The 17,611-nt window shown below is 44.7% G+C and overlaps 1 protein-coding gene across 1 annotated transcript in view; it reads right to left on the minus strand.

Moving 5' to 3' along the window:
* Nucleotides 1–8,371: 8,371 nt before the first annotated feature.
* vwa1 (von Willebrand factor A domain containing 1) overlaps nucleotides 8,372–17,611 on the minus strand; it is a 59,789-nt gene continuing 50,549 nt past the window's right edge. The window contains exons 5-6 of the mRNA XM_070860960.1: nucleotides 15,142–15,417; nucleotides 8,372–10,050 (exon numbers count right to left, since the gene is read on the minus strand). Coding sequence (XP_070717061.1) covers nucleotides 9,986–10,050; nucleotides 15,142–15,417 — 341 coding nt within the window. The 3' untranslated portion in view covers nucleotides 8,372–9,985. The remainder of the gene's footprint in view (nucleotides 10,051–15,141; nucleotides 15,418–17,611) is intronic.

Below are 17,611 nucleotides of genomic sequence, written 5' to 3' on the forward strand. Positions count from 1 at the left end.
TAATGGTGCCACCCTATGGAATAGCATCAACCGAATGGCAGTTACGGGAACTGGCTAACTTAGTCGAATCAGTACCCAACGCAACTTCCCAAGCCTTTGAAGGGGTGAATGATGAAATGGTAGCTATTTGAACAGTGGCTCTCCAAAATCGTATGGCCTTAGATTATCTCCTAGCCAAGGAAGGAGGGACATGCGCATTAATAGGTGGAGAATGCTGTACGTATATCCTGGATAAATCAGAAGAAATCAGCAGTCTAGCTGAATACATTAGGAAAAAGGTAATAGAGTATAAACACACAGTTGGCCAGGACGGTATCACCTTGTGGGGTTGGGCATCGGGATGGTTGGGATCCCTAGGGAGATCTGTGGTACAGGGTTTGATCATATTCCTGCTGATGGTCTTCACCCTATATCTATTATTTGTCTTGGTTAAGTGTTGCTGTGCCAGGGTGGGGAAAAAACATGTTATCTACCGAGACCACGGCTAGAGTTATGGTAGCAACAACTACTGAAGGCTCTTGTGTGGAAATGGAAATAGAGAGACTGTACAAGATTAGAATGGATTAAGTTGTCCTTGTGAAGGACAAAATGGGGGAATGTGGAAATGTATTTTTATCTAAGCTGATACCACACGGTATTTTTGTGCCCTTTGCAATATATAACAAAATGGAATCCTGGTCCTTCCAGAAATTTCTGCATAAAGCAGTCGGCTTGCATAAACAGCTAAACCTGGCTTGAAATGGCTGATAGCCACCAGACAGCTAGGAGACAAGTCCTGCTGAAGACAAGTACCACCCATGGTGTTTTCCTATTGTCTATACGACACCAGTTCCACTCCACCCCACCCTTTTGACAGTACTCATACTACCAGCCATTATCTCTTGTAGTGACCTCATCCATTTGATGCTAAAAGATAACTGACCAGGAAACTGGACCATCCTGACACAATGAAAGGCAGGTAATAGCTCATTACCACACTCTCATTGAGTAATGGCCGGCTGGCCAACTAATAACCCTGACAAAAGGAAATATCTGGAAACCATGTCAGGACAAGGATGTAGTAATTAACTCTTTATCTGTATTCACTGACTGCAAGACAGAGCCAATACACAGGGCGAGGCCATAACTTGGGTTTTACTGTATAAATATCTCGTGAAACTGTACCATTGCGGAGGTGTTCACTTAGCCATTGACTGAGTGTGACCTTTCCCTTGCTAGCAAGTAAAATAAAGAAACTTCTGCCAGAGCTGAAAGTGTCTGAGTCGTTTATCGGGGGTCGAGATTTCGACAGTGTGCTATAAGGCTGACTGAATCAGGCACTTTAGATATCAAAGCCTGAATAAGAAGTATTTAAATATAATGACTATTTTCTGTGTGGGTGGGGTTGTTGGGTGCAGTGACTTCTGTGCAGAAATAATTTATCTGATTCATCAAAATCAAAATAAATTTTGTTGACTAGAACTGATCAGTCCAAAGTGTGACAATGGATACTTGCTGGTTTTAAACATAATCCTTAACTTTAACTGATCTTGTTTGTAATGTTTATTTGATGTGTTGATATAATTGGGGAGGCAGGGGGGGTGGGAAAGTGTGTTAGATAATAGACGGAGATCTATGTGTCAAAAATCATTGAGAGGTAGTGTGTTGATTATCGGTGATGGGGTGCAGTGTGTCGATTATCATTGAAGTGGGCCTTTTGTCAAAATTATTGATGGAGCAGTTTATTAATCCTATTGGAGAACAATGTATTGACATCGATGAGCAGTTTGCTGATATCATTGGGTAACATCGATAGGGTTAATGTGCCAATATCATTTAATGGGGTCATTTGTCGCAGCTCTTCTCTGCACTGCTTTCCATATTTGAATGTCTCCCTAATGTCTCTGTGATTAAGTATGCTCTGACTAGAGCGCTGTTTCAGCATGACTTCCTCCAACTTGTACTCTCATGTCTTGCCAACAATACAGCGTTTTATTAGTTTTGTTGATTTGTTGTTCCACGATGATTGAACGTGTTGAATCACAGGTTTACGTGTACTATTGGGAAGGAGTGTGCCAATATTATTGATGGGAGGTTGGGAGGCACTGTTGAGATCGTTACTGGGTGGGGGGGGGGGGAAGTTATTTGATATTATTGGGGCAATATGTTGATATAATTGTGGCATTGTGTCTTTTATTGATGGGGCCAGTTTGTTGCTATAAACAATGGGGGTTGGGGCTGGGTATTGATAACATTGTTAGGTTGGGTTGTGTATGAAGGGGGTCGTGTGTTGATATCATTAACTGTTTACATAATTGATGAAGAGTGTTGTGATATAATTGATAGGGGGCAGTGTGTTAATATAATTAATGGAGGGGCCAGTGTGTGATGTACGTAGAGGGAACAGTGCGATTTAATTAATGGGCCAATGTGGTAGGGACTACAAGAATGATTTTACTGAGGATGAAAGGTAATGAGCCATCATGTGAATAGTACAGAGCTGTTACTCAAGGTATTTTCCTTGCTATAGTTTTTACTGTGTCTTATTTACTGAGATAACAGGAAGGGGGATATGTGACTGCTGATGCACAGAGAACATGGCCACTCATCCTGCAGTGCACTCCCATCCCCCGGGAAAGGACCATCAATCAGCATCACCTTGGAGTCTGTTATAGGTCGCAGTGAAATGCAAAAAACATAATTTTCCCGTCAACCCCTCATTTCTCAGTCAAAGATTAGTCACTGTTTCATTCTCGGGTTGGCAATCAGTAACTAGTGGGGTGCCGCAGGGATCAGTGCTGGGACCCTGACTATTTACAATCTATATTGATGACTTGGATGAAGGGACCGAGTGTAATGTAGCCAAGTTTGCTGACGATACAAAGATGGGAGGAAAAGCAAAGTGTGAGGAGGACACAAAAAACCTGCAAAAGGACATAGACAGGCTAAGTGAGTGGGCAAAAAATTGGCAGATGGAGTATAATGTTGGAAAGTGTGAGGTTATACACTTTGGCAGGAAAAAAAATCGAAGAGCAAGTTATTATTTAAATGGAGAAAAATTGCAAAGTGCTGCAGTACAGTGGGACTTGGGGGTACTTGTGCATGAAACACAAAAGTTTAGTATGCAGGTACAGCAAGTGATCAGGAAGGCCAATGGAATCTTGGCCTTTACTGCAAAGGGGATGGAGTATAAAAACAGGGAAATCTTGCTACAGTTATACAGGGTTTTGGTGAGGGAGAGAGAAAACGGGTAATTATAAACCAGTTAGCCTGACATCAGTAGTGGGGAAAATGTTGGAATCAATCATTAAGGATGAAATAGCAGCACATTTGGAAAGCAGTGATAGGATAGGTCCAAGTCAGCATGGATTTATGAAGGGGAAATCATGCTTGACAAATCTTCTGGAATTTTTTGAGGATGTAACTAGTAGAGTAGACAAGGGAGAACCAGTGGATATGGTGTATTTGGACTTTCAAAAAGCTTTTGACAAGGTCCCACACAAGAGATTGGTGTGCAAAATCAAAGCACATGGTATTGGGGGTAATGTACTGACATGGATAGAGAACTGGTTGGCAGACAAGAAGCAGAGAGTTGGGATTAATGGATCCTTTTCAGAATGGCAGGCAGTGACTAGTAGAGTGCCGCAGGGCTCAGTGCTGGGACCCCAGCTCTTTACAATATATATTAATGATTTGGATGATGGAATTGAGCGTAATATCTCCAAGTTTGCAGATGACACTAAACTGGGTGGCGGTGTGAGCTGTGAGGAGGACGCTAAGAGGCTGCAGGGTGATTTGGACAGGTTAGGCGAGTGGAGAAATACATGGCAGATGCAGTATAATGTGGATAAATGAGAGGTTATCCACTTTGGGGGCAAAAACACAAAGGCAGAATATTTGAATGGCGGCAGATTAGGAAAAGGGGAGATGCAGCGAGACCTGGGTGTCATGATTCATCAGTCATTGAAGGTTGGCGTGCAGATATAGCAGGCGGTGAAGAAGGCAAATGGTATGTTGGCCTTCATAGCAAAGGGATTTGAGTATAGGAGCAGGGAAGTCTTACTGCAGTTGTACAGGGCCTTGGTGAGGCCCCACCTGGAATATTGTATTCAGTTTTGGTCTCCTAATCTGAGGAAGGATGTTCTTGCTATTGAGGGAGTGCAGCGGAAGTTCACCAGACTGATTCCTAGGATGGCAGGACTGACATATGAGGAGAGACTGGATCGACTGGGCCTTTATTCACTGGAGTTTAGAAGGATGAGAGGGGATCTCATAGAAACATCTAAAATTCTGACGGGACTGGACAGGTTAGATGCAGGAAGAATGTTCCCGATGTTGGGGAAGTTAAAACCAGGGGACATAGTCTTAGGATAAGAGGTAAGCCATTTAGGACTGAGATGAGGAGGAACTTCTTCACTCAGAGAGTTGTTAACCTATGGAATTCCCTACCACAGAGAGTTGTTGATGCCAGTTCATTGGATATATTCAAAAGGGAGTTAGATATGGCCCTTGCGGCTAAAGGGATCAAAGGGTATGGATAGAAAGCAGGAACGGGGTACTGAAGGAATGATCAGCCATGATCTTATTGAATGGTGGTGCAGGCTCGAAGGGCCGGATGGCCTACTCCTGCACCTATTGTATATGTTTCTATGTTAATACTGCGTATAGTTTTGGTTTCCATATTTACGAAAGGATATACTTGCTTTGGAGGCAGTTCAGAGAAAGGTTCACTCGGTTGATTCCAGAGTTGAGGGGGTTGACTTATGAAGATAGGTTGAGTAGGTTGGGCCTATACTCATTGGAGTTCAGAAGAATGAGAGGTGATCTTATCGAAATGTATAAGATTATGAGGGGGCTTGACAAGGTGGACGCAGAGAGGATGTTTCCACTGATGGGGGAGACTAGAACCATGGGGCATAATCTTAGAATAAGGGGCCGCCCATTTAAAACTGAGATGAGGAGGAATTTCTTCTGAGGGTTGTAAATCTGTGGAATTCGCTGCCTCAGAGAGCTATGGAAGCTGGGACATTGAATAAATTTAAGACAGAAATAGACAGTTTCTTAAACGATAAGGGAATAAGGGGTTATGGGGAATGGGCAGGGAAGTGGAGCTGAGTCCATGATCGGATCAGCCATGATCGTATTAAATGGCGGAGCAGGCTCGAGGGGCCGTATGGCCTACTCCTGTTCCTATTTCTTATGTTCAATCAAAGCGAGTTTCTATCCGATTGCAAATGTAAGCTTTAATGCTAATTGATCCTTAAATGAAATCAGCAGATGAAGGATCTCAGCAAACTGCTTTGGCTTTCTGGGGCTGTGATGAACTGTATTGTCACTTTAAAGGGCTGGACTGCTCAGATTGCATTTGAATAAGTGACCTGATTAACAACTTTCCCACTCCGCTCTGCTGCTGTAACTTTGTCAGAAGTTGCAGCAAACATCCTGTTTTAGACCAGCTTCTCCGGGGAAATTCCAGGCCAGTATTTTTTATATATACAAGCAGATCTCCCATGGTGGTGTTCATTGTGTGGTCACAGGATACATTCTGTATGTTTTGCCTGTCTTAGGCAGCAGGCCAGGTGGGAAGGGAAGAGGGTCTGGAGACCACAGAGAGCAGAAGTGCTACAGCAACAAAAGGGGGGCAGAAGGGGCTCAAATTTTTGAATGGCCATTCAGACCAGAGAAACAGTGGAGTGGAGCAGAAAGGGAGGACAACATTTAAATAGACAGGAGGAGAGGCGAGAGGAGAAGGGAAGACTTTGGGGAACCTGTACAGGGGCACAAGGAGGAGATGGAAGAGGAAGCAGTTTATTCATTTTTGTTTGGTCAGTGGCAGCAAACAGAATTAATTTAGAGGTTTTATGTTTTAAAGTAAAGTTTTTTTTTATTCGTTCATGGGATGTGGGTGTCGCTGGCAAAGCCAGCATTTATTGCCCATCCCTAATTTCCCTTGTGAAGGTGATCGTGAGCTGCCTTCTTGCTGCAGTCCTTTGTCCCCTTTTTCTGCTGCAGCCCCTGTCAGGAAGGTACTCCCACAGTGCTGCTAGGGAAGGAGTTCCAGGATTTTAATCCAGCGACGATGAAGGAACGGCGATATATTTCCAAGTCAGGATGATGTCTGACTTGGAGGGGAACTCTCAAGTGATGGTGTTCCCATTTGCCTGTTGCCCTTGACCTTCTAGGTGGTAGAGGTTTGGGACGTGCTGTTGAAGAAGCCTTGGCGATTTGCTGCAGTGCATCTTGTAGATGGTACACACTGTGCCGGTGGTGGAGGGAGTGAATGACTTTTTAAGGTGGTGGATGGAATGCCAGTCAAGTGGGCTGCTTTGTCCTGGATGGTGTCGAGCTTCTTGAGTGTTGTTGGAGCTGCTTTCATCCAGGCAAGTGGAGAGTATTTCATCACACTCCTAACTTGTGCCTTGTAGATGGTGGAAAAGCTTTGGGGAGACGAGAGGTGAGACACTTGCCACAGAATACCCAGCCATTGACCTGCACTTGTAGCCACAGTATTTCTGTGACTGGTCCAGTTAAGTTGCTGGTCAATGGTGATTCCCCAGGATGTTGATGGTGGGGATTCAGCAATGGAAATGCCGTTGAATGTCAAGGGGCGATGGTTAGAATCTTTTGTTGGAGATGGTCATTGTCTGGCACTTTAGGATTGTTGGAGTGAGGAAAGACGGTCAGGGATTGCAACAAAATTCAATGTTGAAAGTAAGAAAAGGGTGTATTAAAAGTAATTGAAGTAGGTATTACTGTGGTAGAATTACCCATTGATTCAGTGGACTGGTGGCATGCCAGCATTCCTAATTCAAGATTATCTGTATAAAAAAATTATATACCAGAATTTCATCTGTCATAAATATATATATATATTTTATATATATATTATATTTAAATAGTGATTTTGTATGCAGTGAACTTCACAATGGACCAGTGATAAATTGTAATACATGGTGTTTCAGTAAACATAATGCCTTGAATTAATGTCCAAGACCTTTCGTTGTGACATTGCTGAATGTTTAATATGTCATTTTGTAGATTTACTCCGCCAATTGGCAGCGCTATCTGCTGTAGAGGGTCGGCTTTGTCTCCGTAACAAAGACCACATTTGTTCAGCGAGTAGCTCAGTCACCAATTTGGTTCCTGGTCTGTACTGAGTTATCTGATTCCTGGTAGAGGTGCTGTAATCGGCCTCAGTGCCTCTGGACTAGGATGGGATAATCAGCCAGGGTTTGGGCTTGGTGTGATGCTCCTACACGTTTGAGGAGCCTGTCAAATTGCTCAAGATATGGTATGCAAATCAAAAGTTAATGTCTGAGTGGAAACAGCATCAAAATTGACCTCAAACTTCATTTAAATGTCAGAGGTCATTAAAAGCTGTCACAATGATTGGATTGACTGAGATTGGGAAAGGTTTGGGTTTTGGAGATTCAGGTTTTCTGCACAGTATGCCTTGAAGTAGGGAGCCTGCAAAGAATGTATTATTCAACCTACGCATACAAACAGGATTACTTGTCATCTTCGGGAGGAGGAAATCACTAAGGGACATAGATTCTTTAGCAGCTTTGAGCCACAGGTGCAGATCTTGATCAGATTACATTCCCAGCACCTTCTGTAGTATTTTGGCACATAACCCTCTGGGACCTGATATATTTGCAATGTAATAAGTGGCCTTGTACCGATTAGTTTGTAAAGAATGTTGATTTGTGTATAGTTCTAGCTTTTCAATGTAGTTAGTTGCCTTCTAATCAAGCAAAATAAAGCAATCAAAGATGACACTTTCTAAATATGACATTATGCTTACTTCACCTAAAACAAATCTGGTATTGCATCCTAGTGAAGGATAATGAAGCTTTCTTGATCGTTTGAAGCAGATTCATACTTAGCAGAAAAATACATTAATGGGAGGCGTTAAACCTTGTTTCAAATGTGATCATAGAATACATTCAGCACTATTGCTCATTGATGTGGAAATGTGTTCATCTTACTCTGATCTGCTCCTTAATGATTTGGTATTTTGGTTAATGTGTACTAACCTATTAAAGGTGAATTTGAAAGAATGTGAGCTTACTGTAAGTGATGCACAATTGCCAGTAGCAATACACCACGCGTGCGGTACAGAACCTTCGGGGTGGTTCAGTGATCCACAAACACTGCATAACTACCGATGAAATCAAGACTATTAGCATTTATACTGAACAGCAGAGAGAAAGTGGGGACTATTAGTAGTGTAATTGAAGGGAACGTTTCATCCCGCATGCATGAATCTTTTCGATGAAAGGGGCTTCGCTTTCGTTGGTGAATTGAAAAGAAGAGCCGACAATGCAGCAGCAATTCTGAAACTGATATTTTTTGCTAAAAATTTATTTTCCAAATAATGGATCAATGTTGCTTATGAATGAACATCCAGTTGACAAATTAGCCACTATTAATATGGAGAGGAAGGATGTATATGGGTGATGATGTTATAAGCGATAATTTATTAGAGAGATAGAAATAAAATATTGAGACACATTAGTCAAGCAGTCATTTTATACATGGTGGTGTCTCGAGGCTAAGCATGTGACTTGGGCCTCCCTCTGACAATGTTCACGATGCATAATACATGCTGTTCTAGCTTCTCCATGTTCTCTAATTAACCGGATAGCTATATTGTGCTTTCTTAAGAAGCACCAACAGCGGCTGCATTTTCAGGTCAGGTCATCACATTTCCAAATGGGCTTTTCTCCCCCTACAGGGACATTGAGAAACTTCAGGTTACTGAATGATAGCTTTCAAAATACACATAAACTGCAACCTAATTGCTGGTGGAATCATTTCTTTGGCAATATAATTGTATTCACATCTTAATTTGATACAAGATATAAGTTACGCACATTTAATGATTGTGTGTAGAAACCGTGGCTAAATTTACACTGAGTTGTACAAGGATTAGACAGTTACTTTCACTTTAACGGTTTGTTCAGTATCATGTTAGTATTTCCTATTTCAAAAAGGAGGCACAGACAGACCTGACAAATTCCATGTAATTTGCATTTTTCTTTCAGAAGTATCCATGTAATGTCTCGTCCCATATTTGGTAGAATACAAGAGCTGACGTTTTGTCTGTTTCACAGAATTTTGTCTTGGTTCTTTACCAGACATTCTCACAATGCATTTTCCAGTGGGAGTCACTGGGCTGGTGATGAGAAGAAATCCTGGTTGATTTTTCACCCCCTTGAGGGGCATGAGGCCACTTGTAGCTCCCCACGCCCATCCCGCCTGCGATTAGCTGGCTCACCACAGACTGGGGATCAAATCTGGGACCTTCTATATGGCTCAGTACCACACTGGGCAGCACAATTACCCATTGAGCTAGCGAGTCCTGTCACCTTGTTTCAATCAGTGGAAACTCATTAACTGTTCAGGAGACTTTCTTTGTTTCAAAACAAAAAGTAGAAGTGCTTTGAATTGCTACGGAGGTGAAGCTGCCTCTTGGGAGGTTTCTTAGAACACAATCCCGCAGCAGCAGAGCTATATTCCACTTTTGGCATTGTTACTCAAAATATCTCGCAACAACTCTGGTGCCAAAGGTGCAGTATAGCAGCTGCCTCTGAGCCAGATTTTTGCGGTTTGATGTATAGGAAGTGGGTGGCATCTTGGGAGTGTCGCAATTACGTGGATCTCAGTCCTGTCCAATAAGAATGTGAAAACGAGCAGAGAATTATTCGGGCATCTTTCATCAAGCTCTACAGACGGAGCACTGTCCAACAGCGTCGGACATAAAATGGGGAAGGTTCTGGCGTGACACGAGCCTGGCATCACAGCACCGAGTTACTGGGGATTTACACTTTTCAGTTGCTTGTACAATATGGACATTTGGAGACCATCGCCTATCTGGACATCATTAAACTCTGCAAATAAGCTGCAGAGAGATTTTTTTATTAATCCAGCTATTGTCTCTGCTTTTGGTGTGTCCTCCTGTTGTTTTCTAGCTTCCATTATCTTTACGATTTATTCATCTCTTTTACCAGCACTGGTGATCTTGAATGCAGAATGATTTGGGAGATTGGGTCTCAAATGACAAAGAATCTGAAAATGGAATGTAGGCAAGAGTTAGAAAGGCTCATTAATGTCTCAACACTTTTTGTAAGAAAGTGAAACTTACGGATGAGCATAGAAACATAGAAAATAGGTGCAGGAGTAGGCCATTTGAGCCTGCACCACCATTCAATAAGATCATGGCTGATCATTCAACCTCAGTACCCCTTTCCTGCTTTCTCTCCATACCCCTTGATTCCTTTGGCCATAAGGGCCATATCTAACCCCCTTTTGAATATATCTAATGAACTGGCCTCAACAACTTTCTGTGGTAGAGAATTCCACAGGTTAACCACTCTGAGTGAAGAAGTTTCTCCTCATCTCGGTCCTAAATGGCTTACCCTTTATTCTTAGACTGTGACCCCTGGTTCTGAAGCTCCCCAGCAACGGGAACATTCTTCCTGCCTCTAACCTGTCCAATCCCGTCACAATTTTAAATGTTTCTATGTGATCCCCTCTCATTCTTCTAAACTCCAGTGGATACAAGCCCAGTTGATCCAGTCTCTCCTCATATGTCAGTCCTGCCATCCCAGGAATCAATCTGGTGAACCTTTACTGTACTCCCTCAATAGCAAGAACGTCCTTCCTCAGATTAGAAGACCAAAACTGAACACAATATTCCAGGTGTGGTCTCACCAAGGCTCTGTACAACTGCAGTAAAACCTCCCTGCTCCTATACTCAAATCCTCTAGCTATGAAGGCCAACATGCCATTTGCCTTCTTCACCGTCTGCTGTACCTGCATGGCAACTTTCAATGACTGATGTACCATGACACCCACGTCTCGTTGCACCTCCCCTTTTCCTAATCTGTCACCATTCAGATAATATTCTGTCTTCCTGTTTTTGCCACCAAAGTTATCACATTTATCCACATTCTACTGCATCTGCCATGCATTTGCCCACTCACCTAACCTGTCCAATGCAAAGTGCATTCAGCTTCTAATACCATCCTCTAGAATCCATTGTTGCTCTTCCGTCTAGTACCCTAATTTACCCATTGATGTTCATTCCTCTAGTACCCAAAACTCACCTATCAAACCCTGTCCCTCTAGTATCCTAAGTTACCAGTCAATGCTTGTCCATCTAGTACAGCTCAGCTATCATTGCATCTTCCTCTGGTGTCCTCTCACTTGTGCCTTAGCTTCCATAATTCACCTGTTATGTATTGTCCAGGTACATTAAATGTATGGTGCGCCACAAGGGGCGCTGTGGTGGGAGACCCGATAGTACCTGCAAGACAGAGTATAAAAGGTTGCCCATCACACCTGTGAGGCACTCTGGAGTTACACAATAAAGGACTAAGGTCACAGCAGTTACTACAACACCATACTGTGTGGAGTCAGTGATTTGAGTGCTACATACATCACATTGGCGATGAGGACACGGACGAGCTTCACGCAACCATGGCTACTCTGGGCTCGCTAAAGGATTTTACAGTGGGTAATGACTGGGAGGCCTTTATGGAAAGGCTCGAGTACTACTTTATAGCAAACGACCTGATGTGGGACACAAACACACTGAGCAAGAAGCGTAAGGCGATATTGCTGTCCAGTTGTGGTGATGAGGTTTACTGTCTCATCAGGGATTTGCTGGCACCCGCGAGCGCCAAGGACAAATCATATGAGCATTGAACTCATTCGTGACCAACTGAATCTGAAGGAGAGCATCCTCACGGCCAGGCGCAAATTCTACCACCACTGCAGACCTGAGGGCCAGAATGTCACCAAATATGCTGTGGACATCCGGAGACTCGCGGCGCCGTGCGATTTTGGCACGCTCCTTGACGAGGCGTTGTGAGACGTTTTTGTTATGGGGATTGGCCATGAGGGTCTCCTTCACAAGCTGCTAGCCACTGAACCTACAGTCAGCCTGCAGCAAGCCATCAACATCAGCCAGGCATTTATGACCTCGACTTGCAGCACCAAGCAGATGGTCTACACGGTCTCGAACCCAGCAGGCACTGTCCACAGGCTAGCGCCCGTCACGGACAAAACGGCAGAACGTGGCTCTGCCCAGGGCAGAGAGCACGGTCCTCAGGGTCCTGGAACTCAGAGTCCGCCAAGGAGGGCTAATCGAGTAGCACCATGCTGGTGCTGCGGAGGAAGCCATGGGGCTCACCGGTGCAGGTTTGCGGAGTATACATGCAATACCTGCCACACGAAAGGCCACCTTCAGCGTATGTGCAAAAGAACCATGACTCACCATGTGGCTGTGGAGATGGTAGATGATCTACCATCCAGTGAGGAGCAGGTAGAAGAAGATGATGCGTTTGGACTGTATACGTGTACCGACGATTCGGCCCCAGTGATTATGGAAGTCAAGATTAACGGAGTCCCAGTGAGTATGGAAGTGGACACTGGATCGGGTCAGTCGCTGGTGAGTCAGGAAACGTTTGATAAACTGTGGATCAACCCAGCTGCACGACCCAAGCTGGTCCTGGTCACGCCGAAGCTGCACATCTACACCAAGGAACAGATACCTGTTCTTGGCAGAATGGATGTGCAGGTATCTCACGGGGGCGAGACGCACGGTTTACCTTTGTGGATCATTTCAGGCGATGGGCCGATGCTACTCAGCAGGAGATGGATGGGGAAGGTCCGTGGGCGCTGGGAAGACTTCATCCCTCCACCGACCGCTGTCCCCCGTGTTCACAAACAGCAGCGCCGACTGAGCTGGAGAAGGGAGAAGGGAGAAGGGCTTCAACGGGCTGTTCCAGCAGGCACCGTCGGCCCGCAGGCAGAGGTTGGCTCCGGAGGATGTGTGTGTGTGTGGTGGCTCCCGGGCAAAAAGGTCAGCTGCGTGGGGTGCTCCGGAGGATGCAACGGTGCGGGGACCAGTGCGTTGCAGCTCCCGGGTGCGGTCGGAGTGTGCTGGATCTCCACAGAGAGTCGAGAGCAAACCGTCAGGCAGCAGCAGGCTAGAGTCCAGCAGGGAAAACACCCAGCAAACCAACCTCGCAAAAGGGTCCGAAGAAGGAAAGCTGTTTATTGGCGGTCTCAATTTCGAGACAGACGAGCAGGCCCTGGAAGAAGAATCCCCCAAGTACGGGCAGATCTCCGAGGTGTGAGTGATCAAGTACAGGGACACCCAAGAGTCCCGCGGTTTCGGCTTCAGCACAGCGAGCTCAAGATGGCGGCGAGCCTCGTGGCAGCAGAGTTCTGCAGAGAGAGAGGCAGGCAAGCAGGCACCAGCAGAGCACCTAAAATGGCGGCGCCCAGTGGAAACCTCGTGGAAAAAACAAGATGGCGGCTTAAAAGGGAAATGTACCCGGGAGTCTTAAAGGGGCCTTACTTCGTTGGCGGTCCCCACAAAGAGACTTTTGTAAGGGCAAGAGCGAGTCAAAATGATTACTGTGATTTGTATGATGACATGATTTATGACAAGAATTAATATTTTGATGCTAAAATGATTACTGTGATTAAAATGATTTACATGATTGGTGAAAAGAATTAATATCACCATGCACAAGTAAAAGGGTTAATGGATCTGTGACTAACATGACTAATAGTTTAATGCGATTTCCGATATTTTCTGAGAACAGAGGCAACGCACAAGTTGCCATACCCTGTCTCAGTGCAGCCATTACCTCGGGCAAAAAGGGGCACTATGTCACCACCATGCCTCACCCAGTGTAGCTGGGTTTAAATAACTGTTCAATGTACCTGCAACCTTTTGACATAACTCTTCAATGCATCTATATGTACCATACAAATGTACTGTCTATGTGTACCTGCTTTCTATTGGAGATTATGTGTGTGTACTTCATCACCCATGTAAGGACTGCAAATATCACATGCTTGCACCGGATCGCAAGCATAATCTCTACATGGTGGGGTGGGGGGGGGAAGAGGGAAGTGGAAGGTCATGGACTCACACTCACAAATCAACCAGGATGAACAAGGCCGAGGTTACCGGCAATGTGCTTTTGGAACTGGGGGGGGGGGGAGTGAGATGTTATGTATTGTCCAGGTATATTAAATGTATAGTGCACCACAGCGGGCGCTGTGGTGGGAGACCCGATAGTACCTGCAAGACAGAGTATAAAAGGTTGCCCATCACACCTGAGAGGCACTCTGAAGTTACACAATAAAGGACTAAGGTCACAGCAGTTACTACAACACCATACTGTGTGATTTGAGTGCTACATACATCACATCACCTATCACAACCCATCCCTCGAGTATACCAAGTCACCTATCAAAGCCTTTCCCTCCAGTACCCTAACTTACCCATTGCTGCTTGTCCCTCAAATACGCAAACTCACCTTTCATGGCCTGTACATCCAGTACCTTAAGTCACCCTTTAATGCACATTCCTCTAGTACCATAACTCACCCATCAAAGCTGGTTGCTATATTATTCTAATTCTCCCATCAAAGCCCATCCCTCTAATACACTTCTGGTACCTTAACTCTCCTTTTGAGGTCAGTCTCTCTGGAACCCTAGCTAATCCATCAATATCTGTCCCTCGAATCCCCAGACTTATCCATCAACGCTTGTGCCTCTAATACCTAACTCACATACCAAAGATAATCCCTCCATAACCCTAAACTATGTAATATCCCAACTCGCTCATTAATAATGTCTGTCCCTCTAATACTCTAACTCACCCATCAATAGCCATCCCTCCAGTACCCTAACTCTGCCATTATAATATACAGCTACATTTTGAATGCCCCTAGTATTTATGCTCCCGCTCTACCTACAGTTACAATTCTGTACCTTGAAAAAATGTAACATCCCCATCGACTCTTGAGAATCCTTGGCCCAAGACCGCTCAAAGTGGAGGAGAAGCATCCGAGAAGGCACCGAACAACTTGAGTCTCTTCGCTGGGAGCATGCGGAAGCCAAGTACAAACAGCGGAAGGAGCGCACGACAAATCAAGAACCCCACCCACCTGTCCCTCCAACCACCATCTGCCCCACAGAGACTAGAACCCGCATTGGTCTCATCAGTCACCTTAGAACTCATTTTGGTGTGGAAGCAAGTCATCCTCAACTCCAGGGGACTGCCTAAGAAAAGAAGAAGACATCTGGTTAAATGGCCAGGCTTGGTACCTCTTACTTGCCTCAGTTACCTACCTTGTCGCTGTGGTGTGCGTGCCGTCCTGCACAAGCCTTTCCCTGCACCATTTCTGTACACTGCCTTCACACAAATCCGGTTGTCAGTTCCTGGAATAAGGTCTGTTAATAGCACCCTTCGGACCTGTGCTGGGACTGTCCTCACAGATGGGCTTCTTGGATGACGGGTGCATCTCACCCTGTACTGCAGCACTTTACCGCTAGCAGGGTCCCACGAGGCTGTTACACTGGTGGGACTGATGTCAATAAGCTTCAGTTCGTTGACTTTAGAATTCACTGTTCGGAACAAAAATACAGAGAACGAAAATCACCTAGTATTAGAGCTAAGACCTCCGATTAGTGATGCACGTCCTATGCTTCCATTTCGTTCTACTGTGCTTGTGTTCGTTAGATGGGGTGGGTGTAGGTAGTGGCTAGAGTGTGACCAGGTTATGGTGCAGACTGTTTCGCTATGGAGCCAGTGCCAGTGTCAGGATTTCATAGCTCAGGTATGATTCGTGTCTAATACAGTGTACTGAAGCTTTGCTTACATTACATTTACCACTCGTATTAGAGAAGAGCAAACCGTACCCTTCGTCACAGCAGAGTGTTGGATTTGGTGGGAGGGTACATTACTCCACTTTTTCTGGTTGTGTCCAAACGTTGAGCTGCCCCCAGAGGCAGAAGGTACCGTGTTGACATCCAGAAGTTCACCAAGCACCTGAATGAACCAGATCCGCTTACTGTCCCCTGGGCCTCCCCATGGGGCTCCTCTTGGGCTCCAATATGGGCAATCACTTGGGTTTCTTACTAACTGCAAGCAGATTATTGATCCCACTAAGGAGACGGCAGGATGTCTCTCCTCTAATGTGGTCGATATGATTGAGACATCACAGAAGATGGTTTACCTCCCAAAATAAAGGCCCCAACTGCCTTAAGGGTCTTTGAAATTTGGATCCATTTCTTTCCTCCTGCCAGCATTTGTTGGCATGTTGTCAACACTCTCTGCACTCCATTCCTCCCTTCTGACTTCAATCTACTGCTGTGTGTGCAGCAACCTTCACTCTGGGTTTGACACACATCTAGTGGATATCCTCAGCCGTGACCTCATTCATGCTGCAGCCCCACTGCGCAAGCTCAACAAGGAATCCCGTCATCACCCCAGAATCAGGAACTACAGCAAGGAGGACGTGAAATGATGGGCTGGAAATTGTGGTCAGAGGGCTTCCTGTGGGCGGATGTCTCCGATCTGCAAGCAAAGTACGCACCTTCCTGGTGCCTCCGTTCCTTCGGACTGTTTTGGTCCTAGGCCTGCAGGTGTACGCCTGCGTAAAGGCCTACGTATCCCAGGGATGCATGCAGTTTGCAAGCGTCCCTGAGATCACGTGGGCCAGCCCAACCAATCACAATGGGGGAATACCATTATGCTTATTAGGATTCATTTGCATACAGAAAACCCATAAACATGAATAGGAATCCCTAAAAAACATACTTTCACCCCACTTAATAAAAATAAATCATCACGTTAAAAATTAATTAAAGTACAATTGAATTAAACATTTAAAACAAAAATTTTAATTTTTTGAAAAATAAATTTAAACATTTTTAAAGGGGTCAAAAATAACCTAAATTAATTTTAAAGATTTTTGAAGGTTTAAATGATTTAAAAAAAATGATTTTAATATTTATTTAAACCCTTATGCTGGTAAAAGAAGGCGTTATGCCTGCTTCTACCAGGCGTAAGGATTTTGTGGGCATTCGCTGGGCAGTAGTTGGGAAAATTGCCCAACTCTGCAACAGCGAATGTCCATTTCCAGTGCAATCGTATGATCTGTCCAGAGGTCATAGGCCCTGGAAAATCCGGGTCTATATCTTTGGTGATGAATGCAATCAAATCATGAAAATCTGCTAGTTACATATTACCAGCTCTCAGATTCAGTTGGAACAGGAAAAGTTTGAGTGAGCGAAAATGCGGAGGAATCAACTTCAATGGGAAACCATCTTCAAATGTGTTTGGAAATAAACGGCTGTTTGTTACATACACAACATGGCATGACCTAAATGGAGTTGAAACACTGCATTGCATCTTTTGTGTGTGACAAATGACACATAGCTCTTTGGGCTCCCCAAAGCACAAAATGATCACCGTGCTCTTTTTCCATGACTGCCGTCTTCCTTTAAATTTCACGACTCAAGTTGCAAAATTGCGCAGAAATAGTCCGAGTATCTGGAATATCTCCTGAAGATGCTGCTCGGGTTGTTTGCCTGGCACTGTCACCGTTCCCACAATCTCATGCTCAGTGCGCACTACATTTGGACACCTGATCACACCGTATCCATTGTTTCTCCTGCACTGTTCAGTCACTACCAGATCTGTGGGGTCACCAGTGCTTTGCAGACCCACCAAGTGCTTCTTGGAGGGTTTGACTTTCGGGTGGACTCAATCTGGGGATGATTGAGAACTTGTGACAAGCTCACAGTCTCTAATGCC

The sequence above is a fragment of the Pristiophorus japonicus genome, chromosome 18 (genome assembly GCF_044704955.1).
Source record: "Pristiophorus japonicus isolate sPriJap1 chromosome 18, sPriJap1.hap1, whole genome shotgun sequence".
Lineage (NCBI taxonomy): Eukaryota > Metazoa > Chordata > Chondrichthyes > Pristiophoridae > Pristiophorus > Pristiophorus japonicus.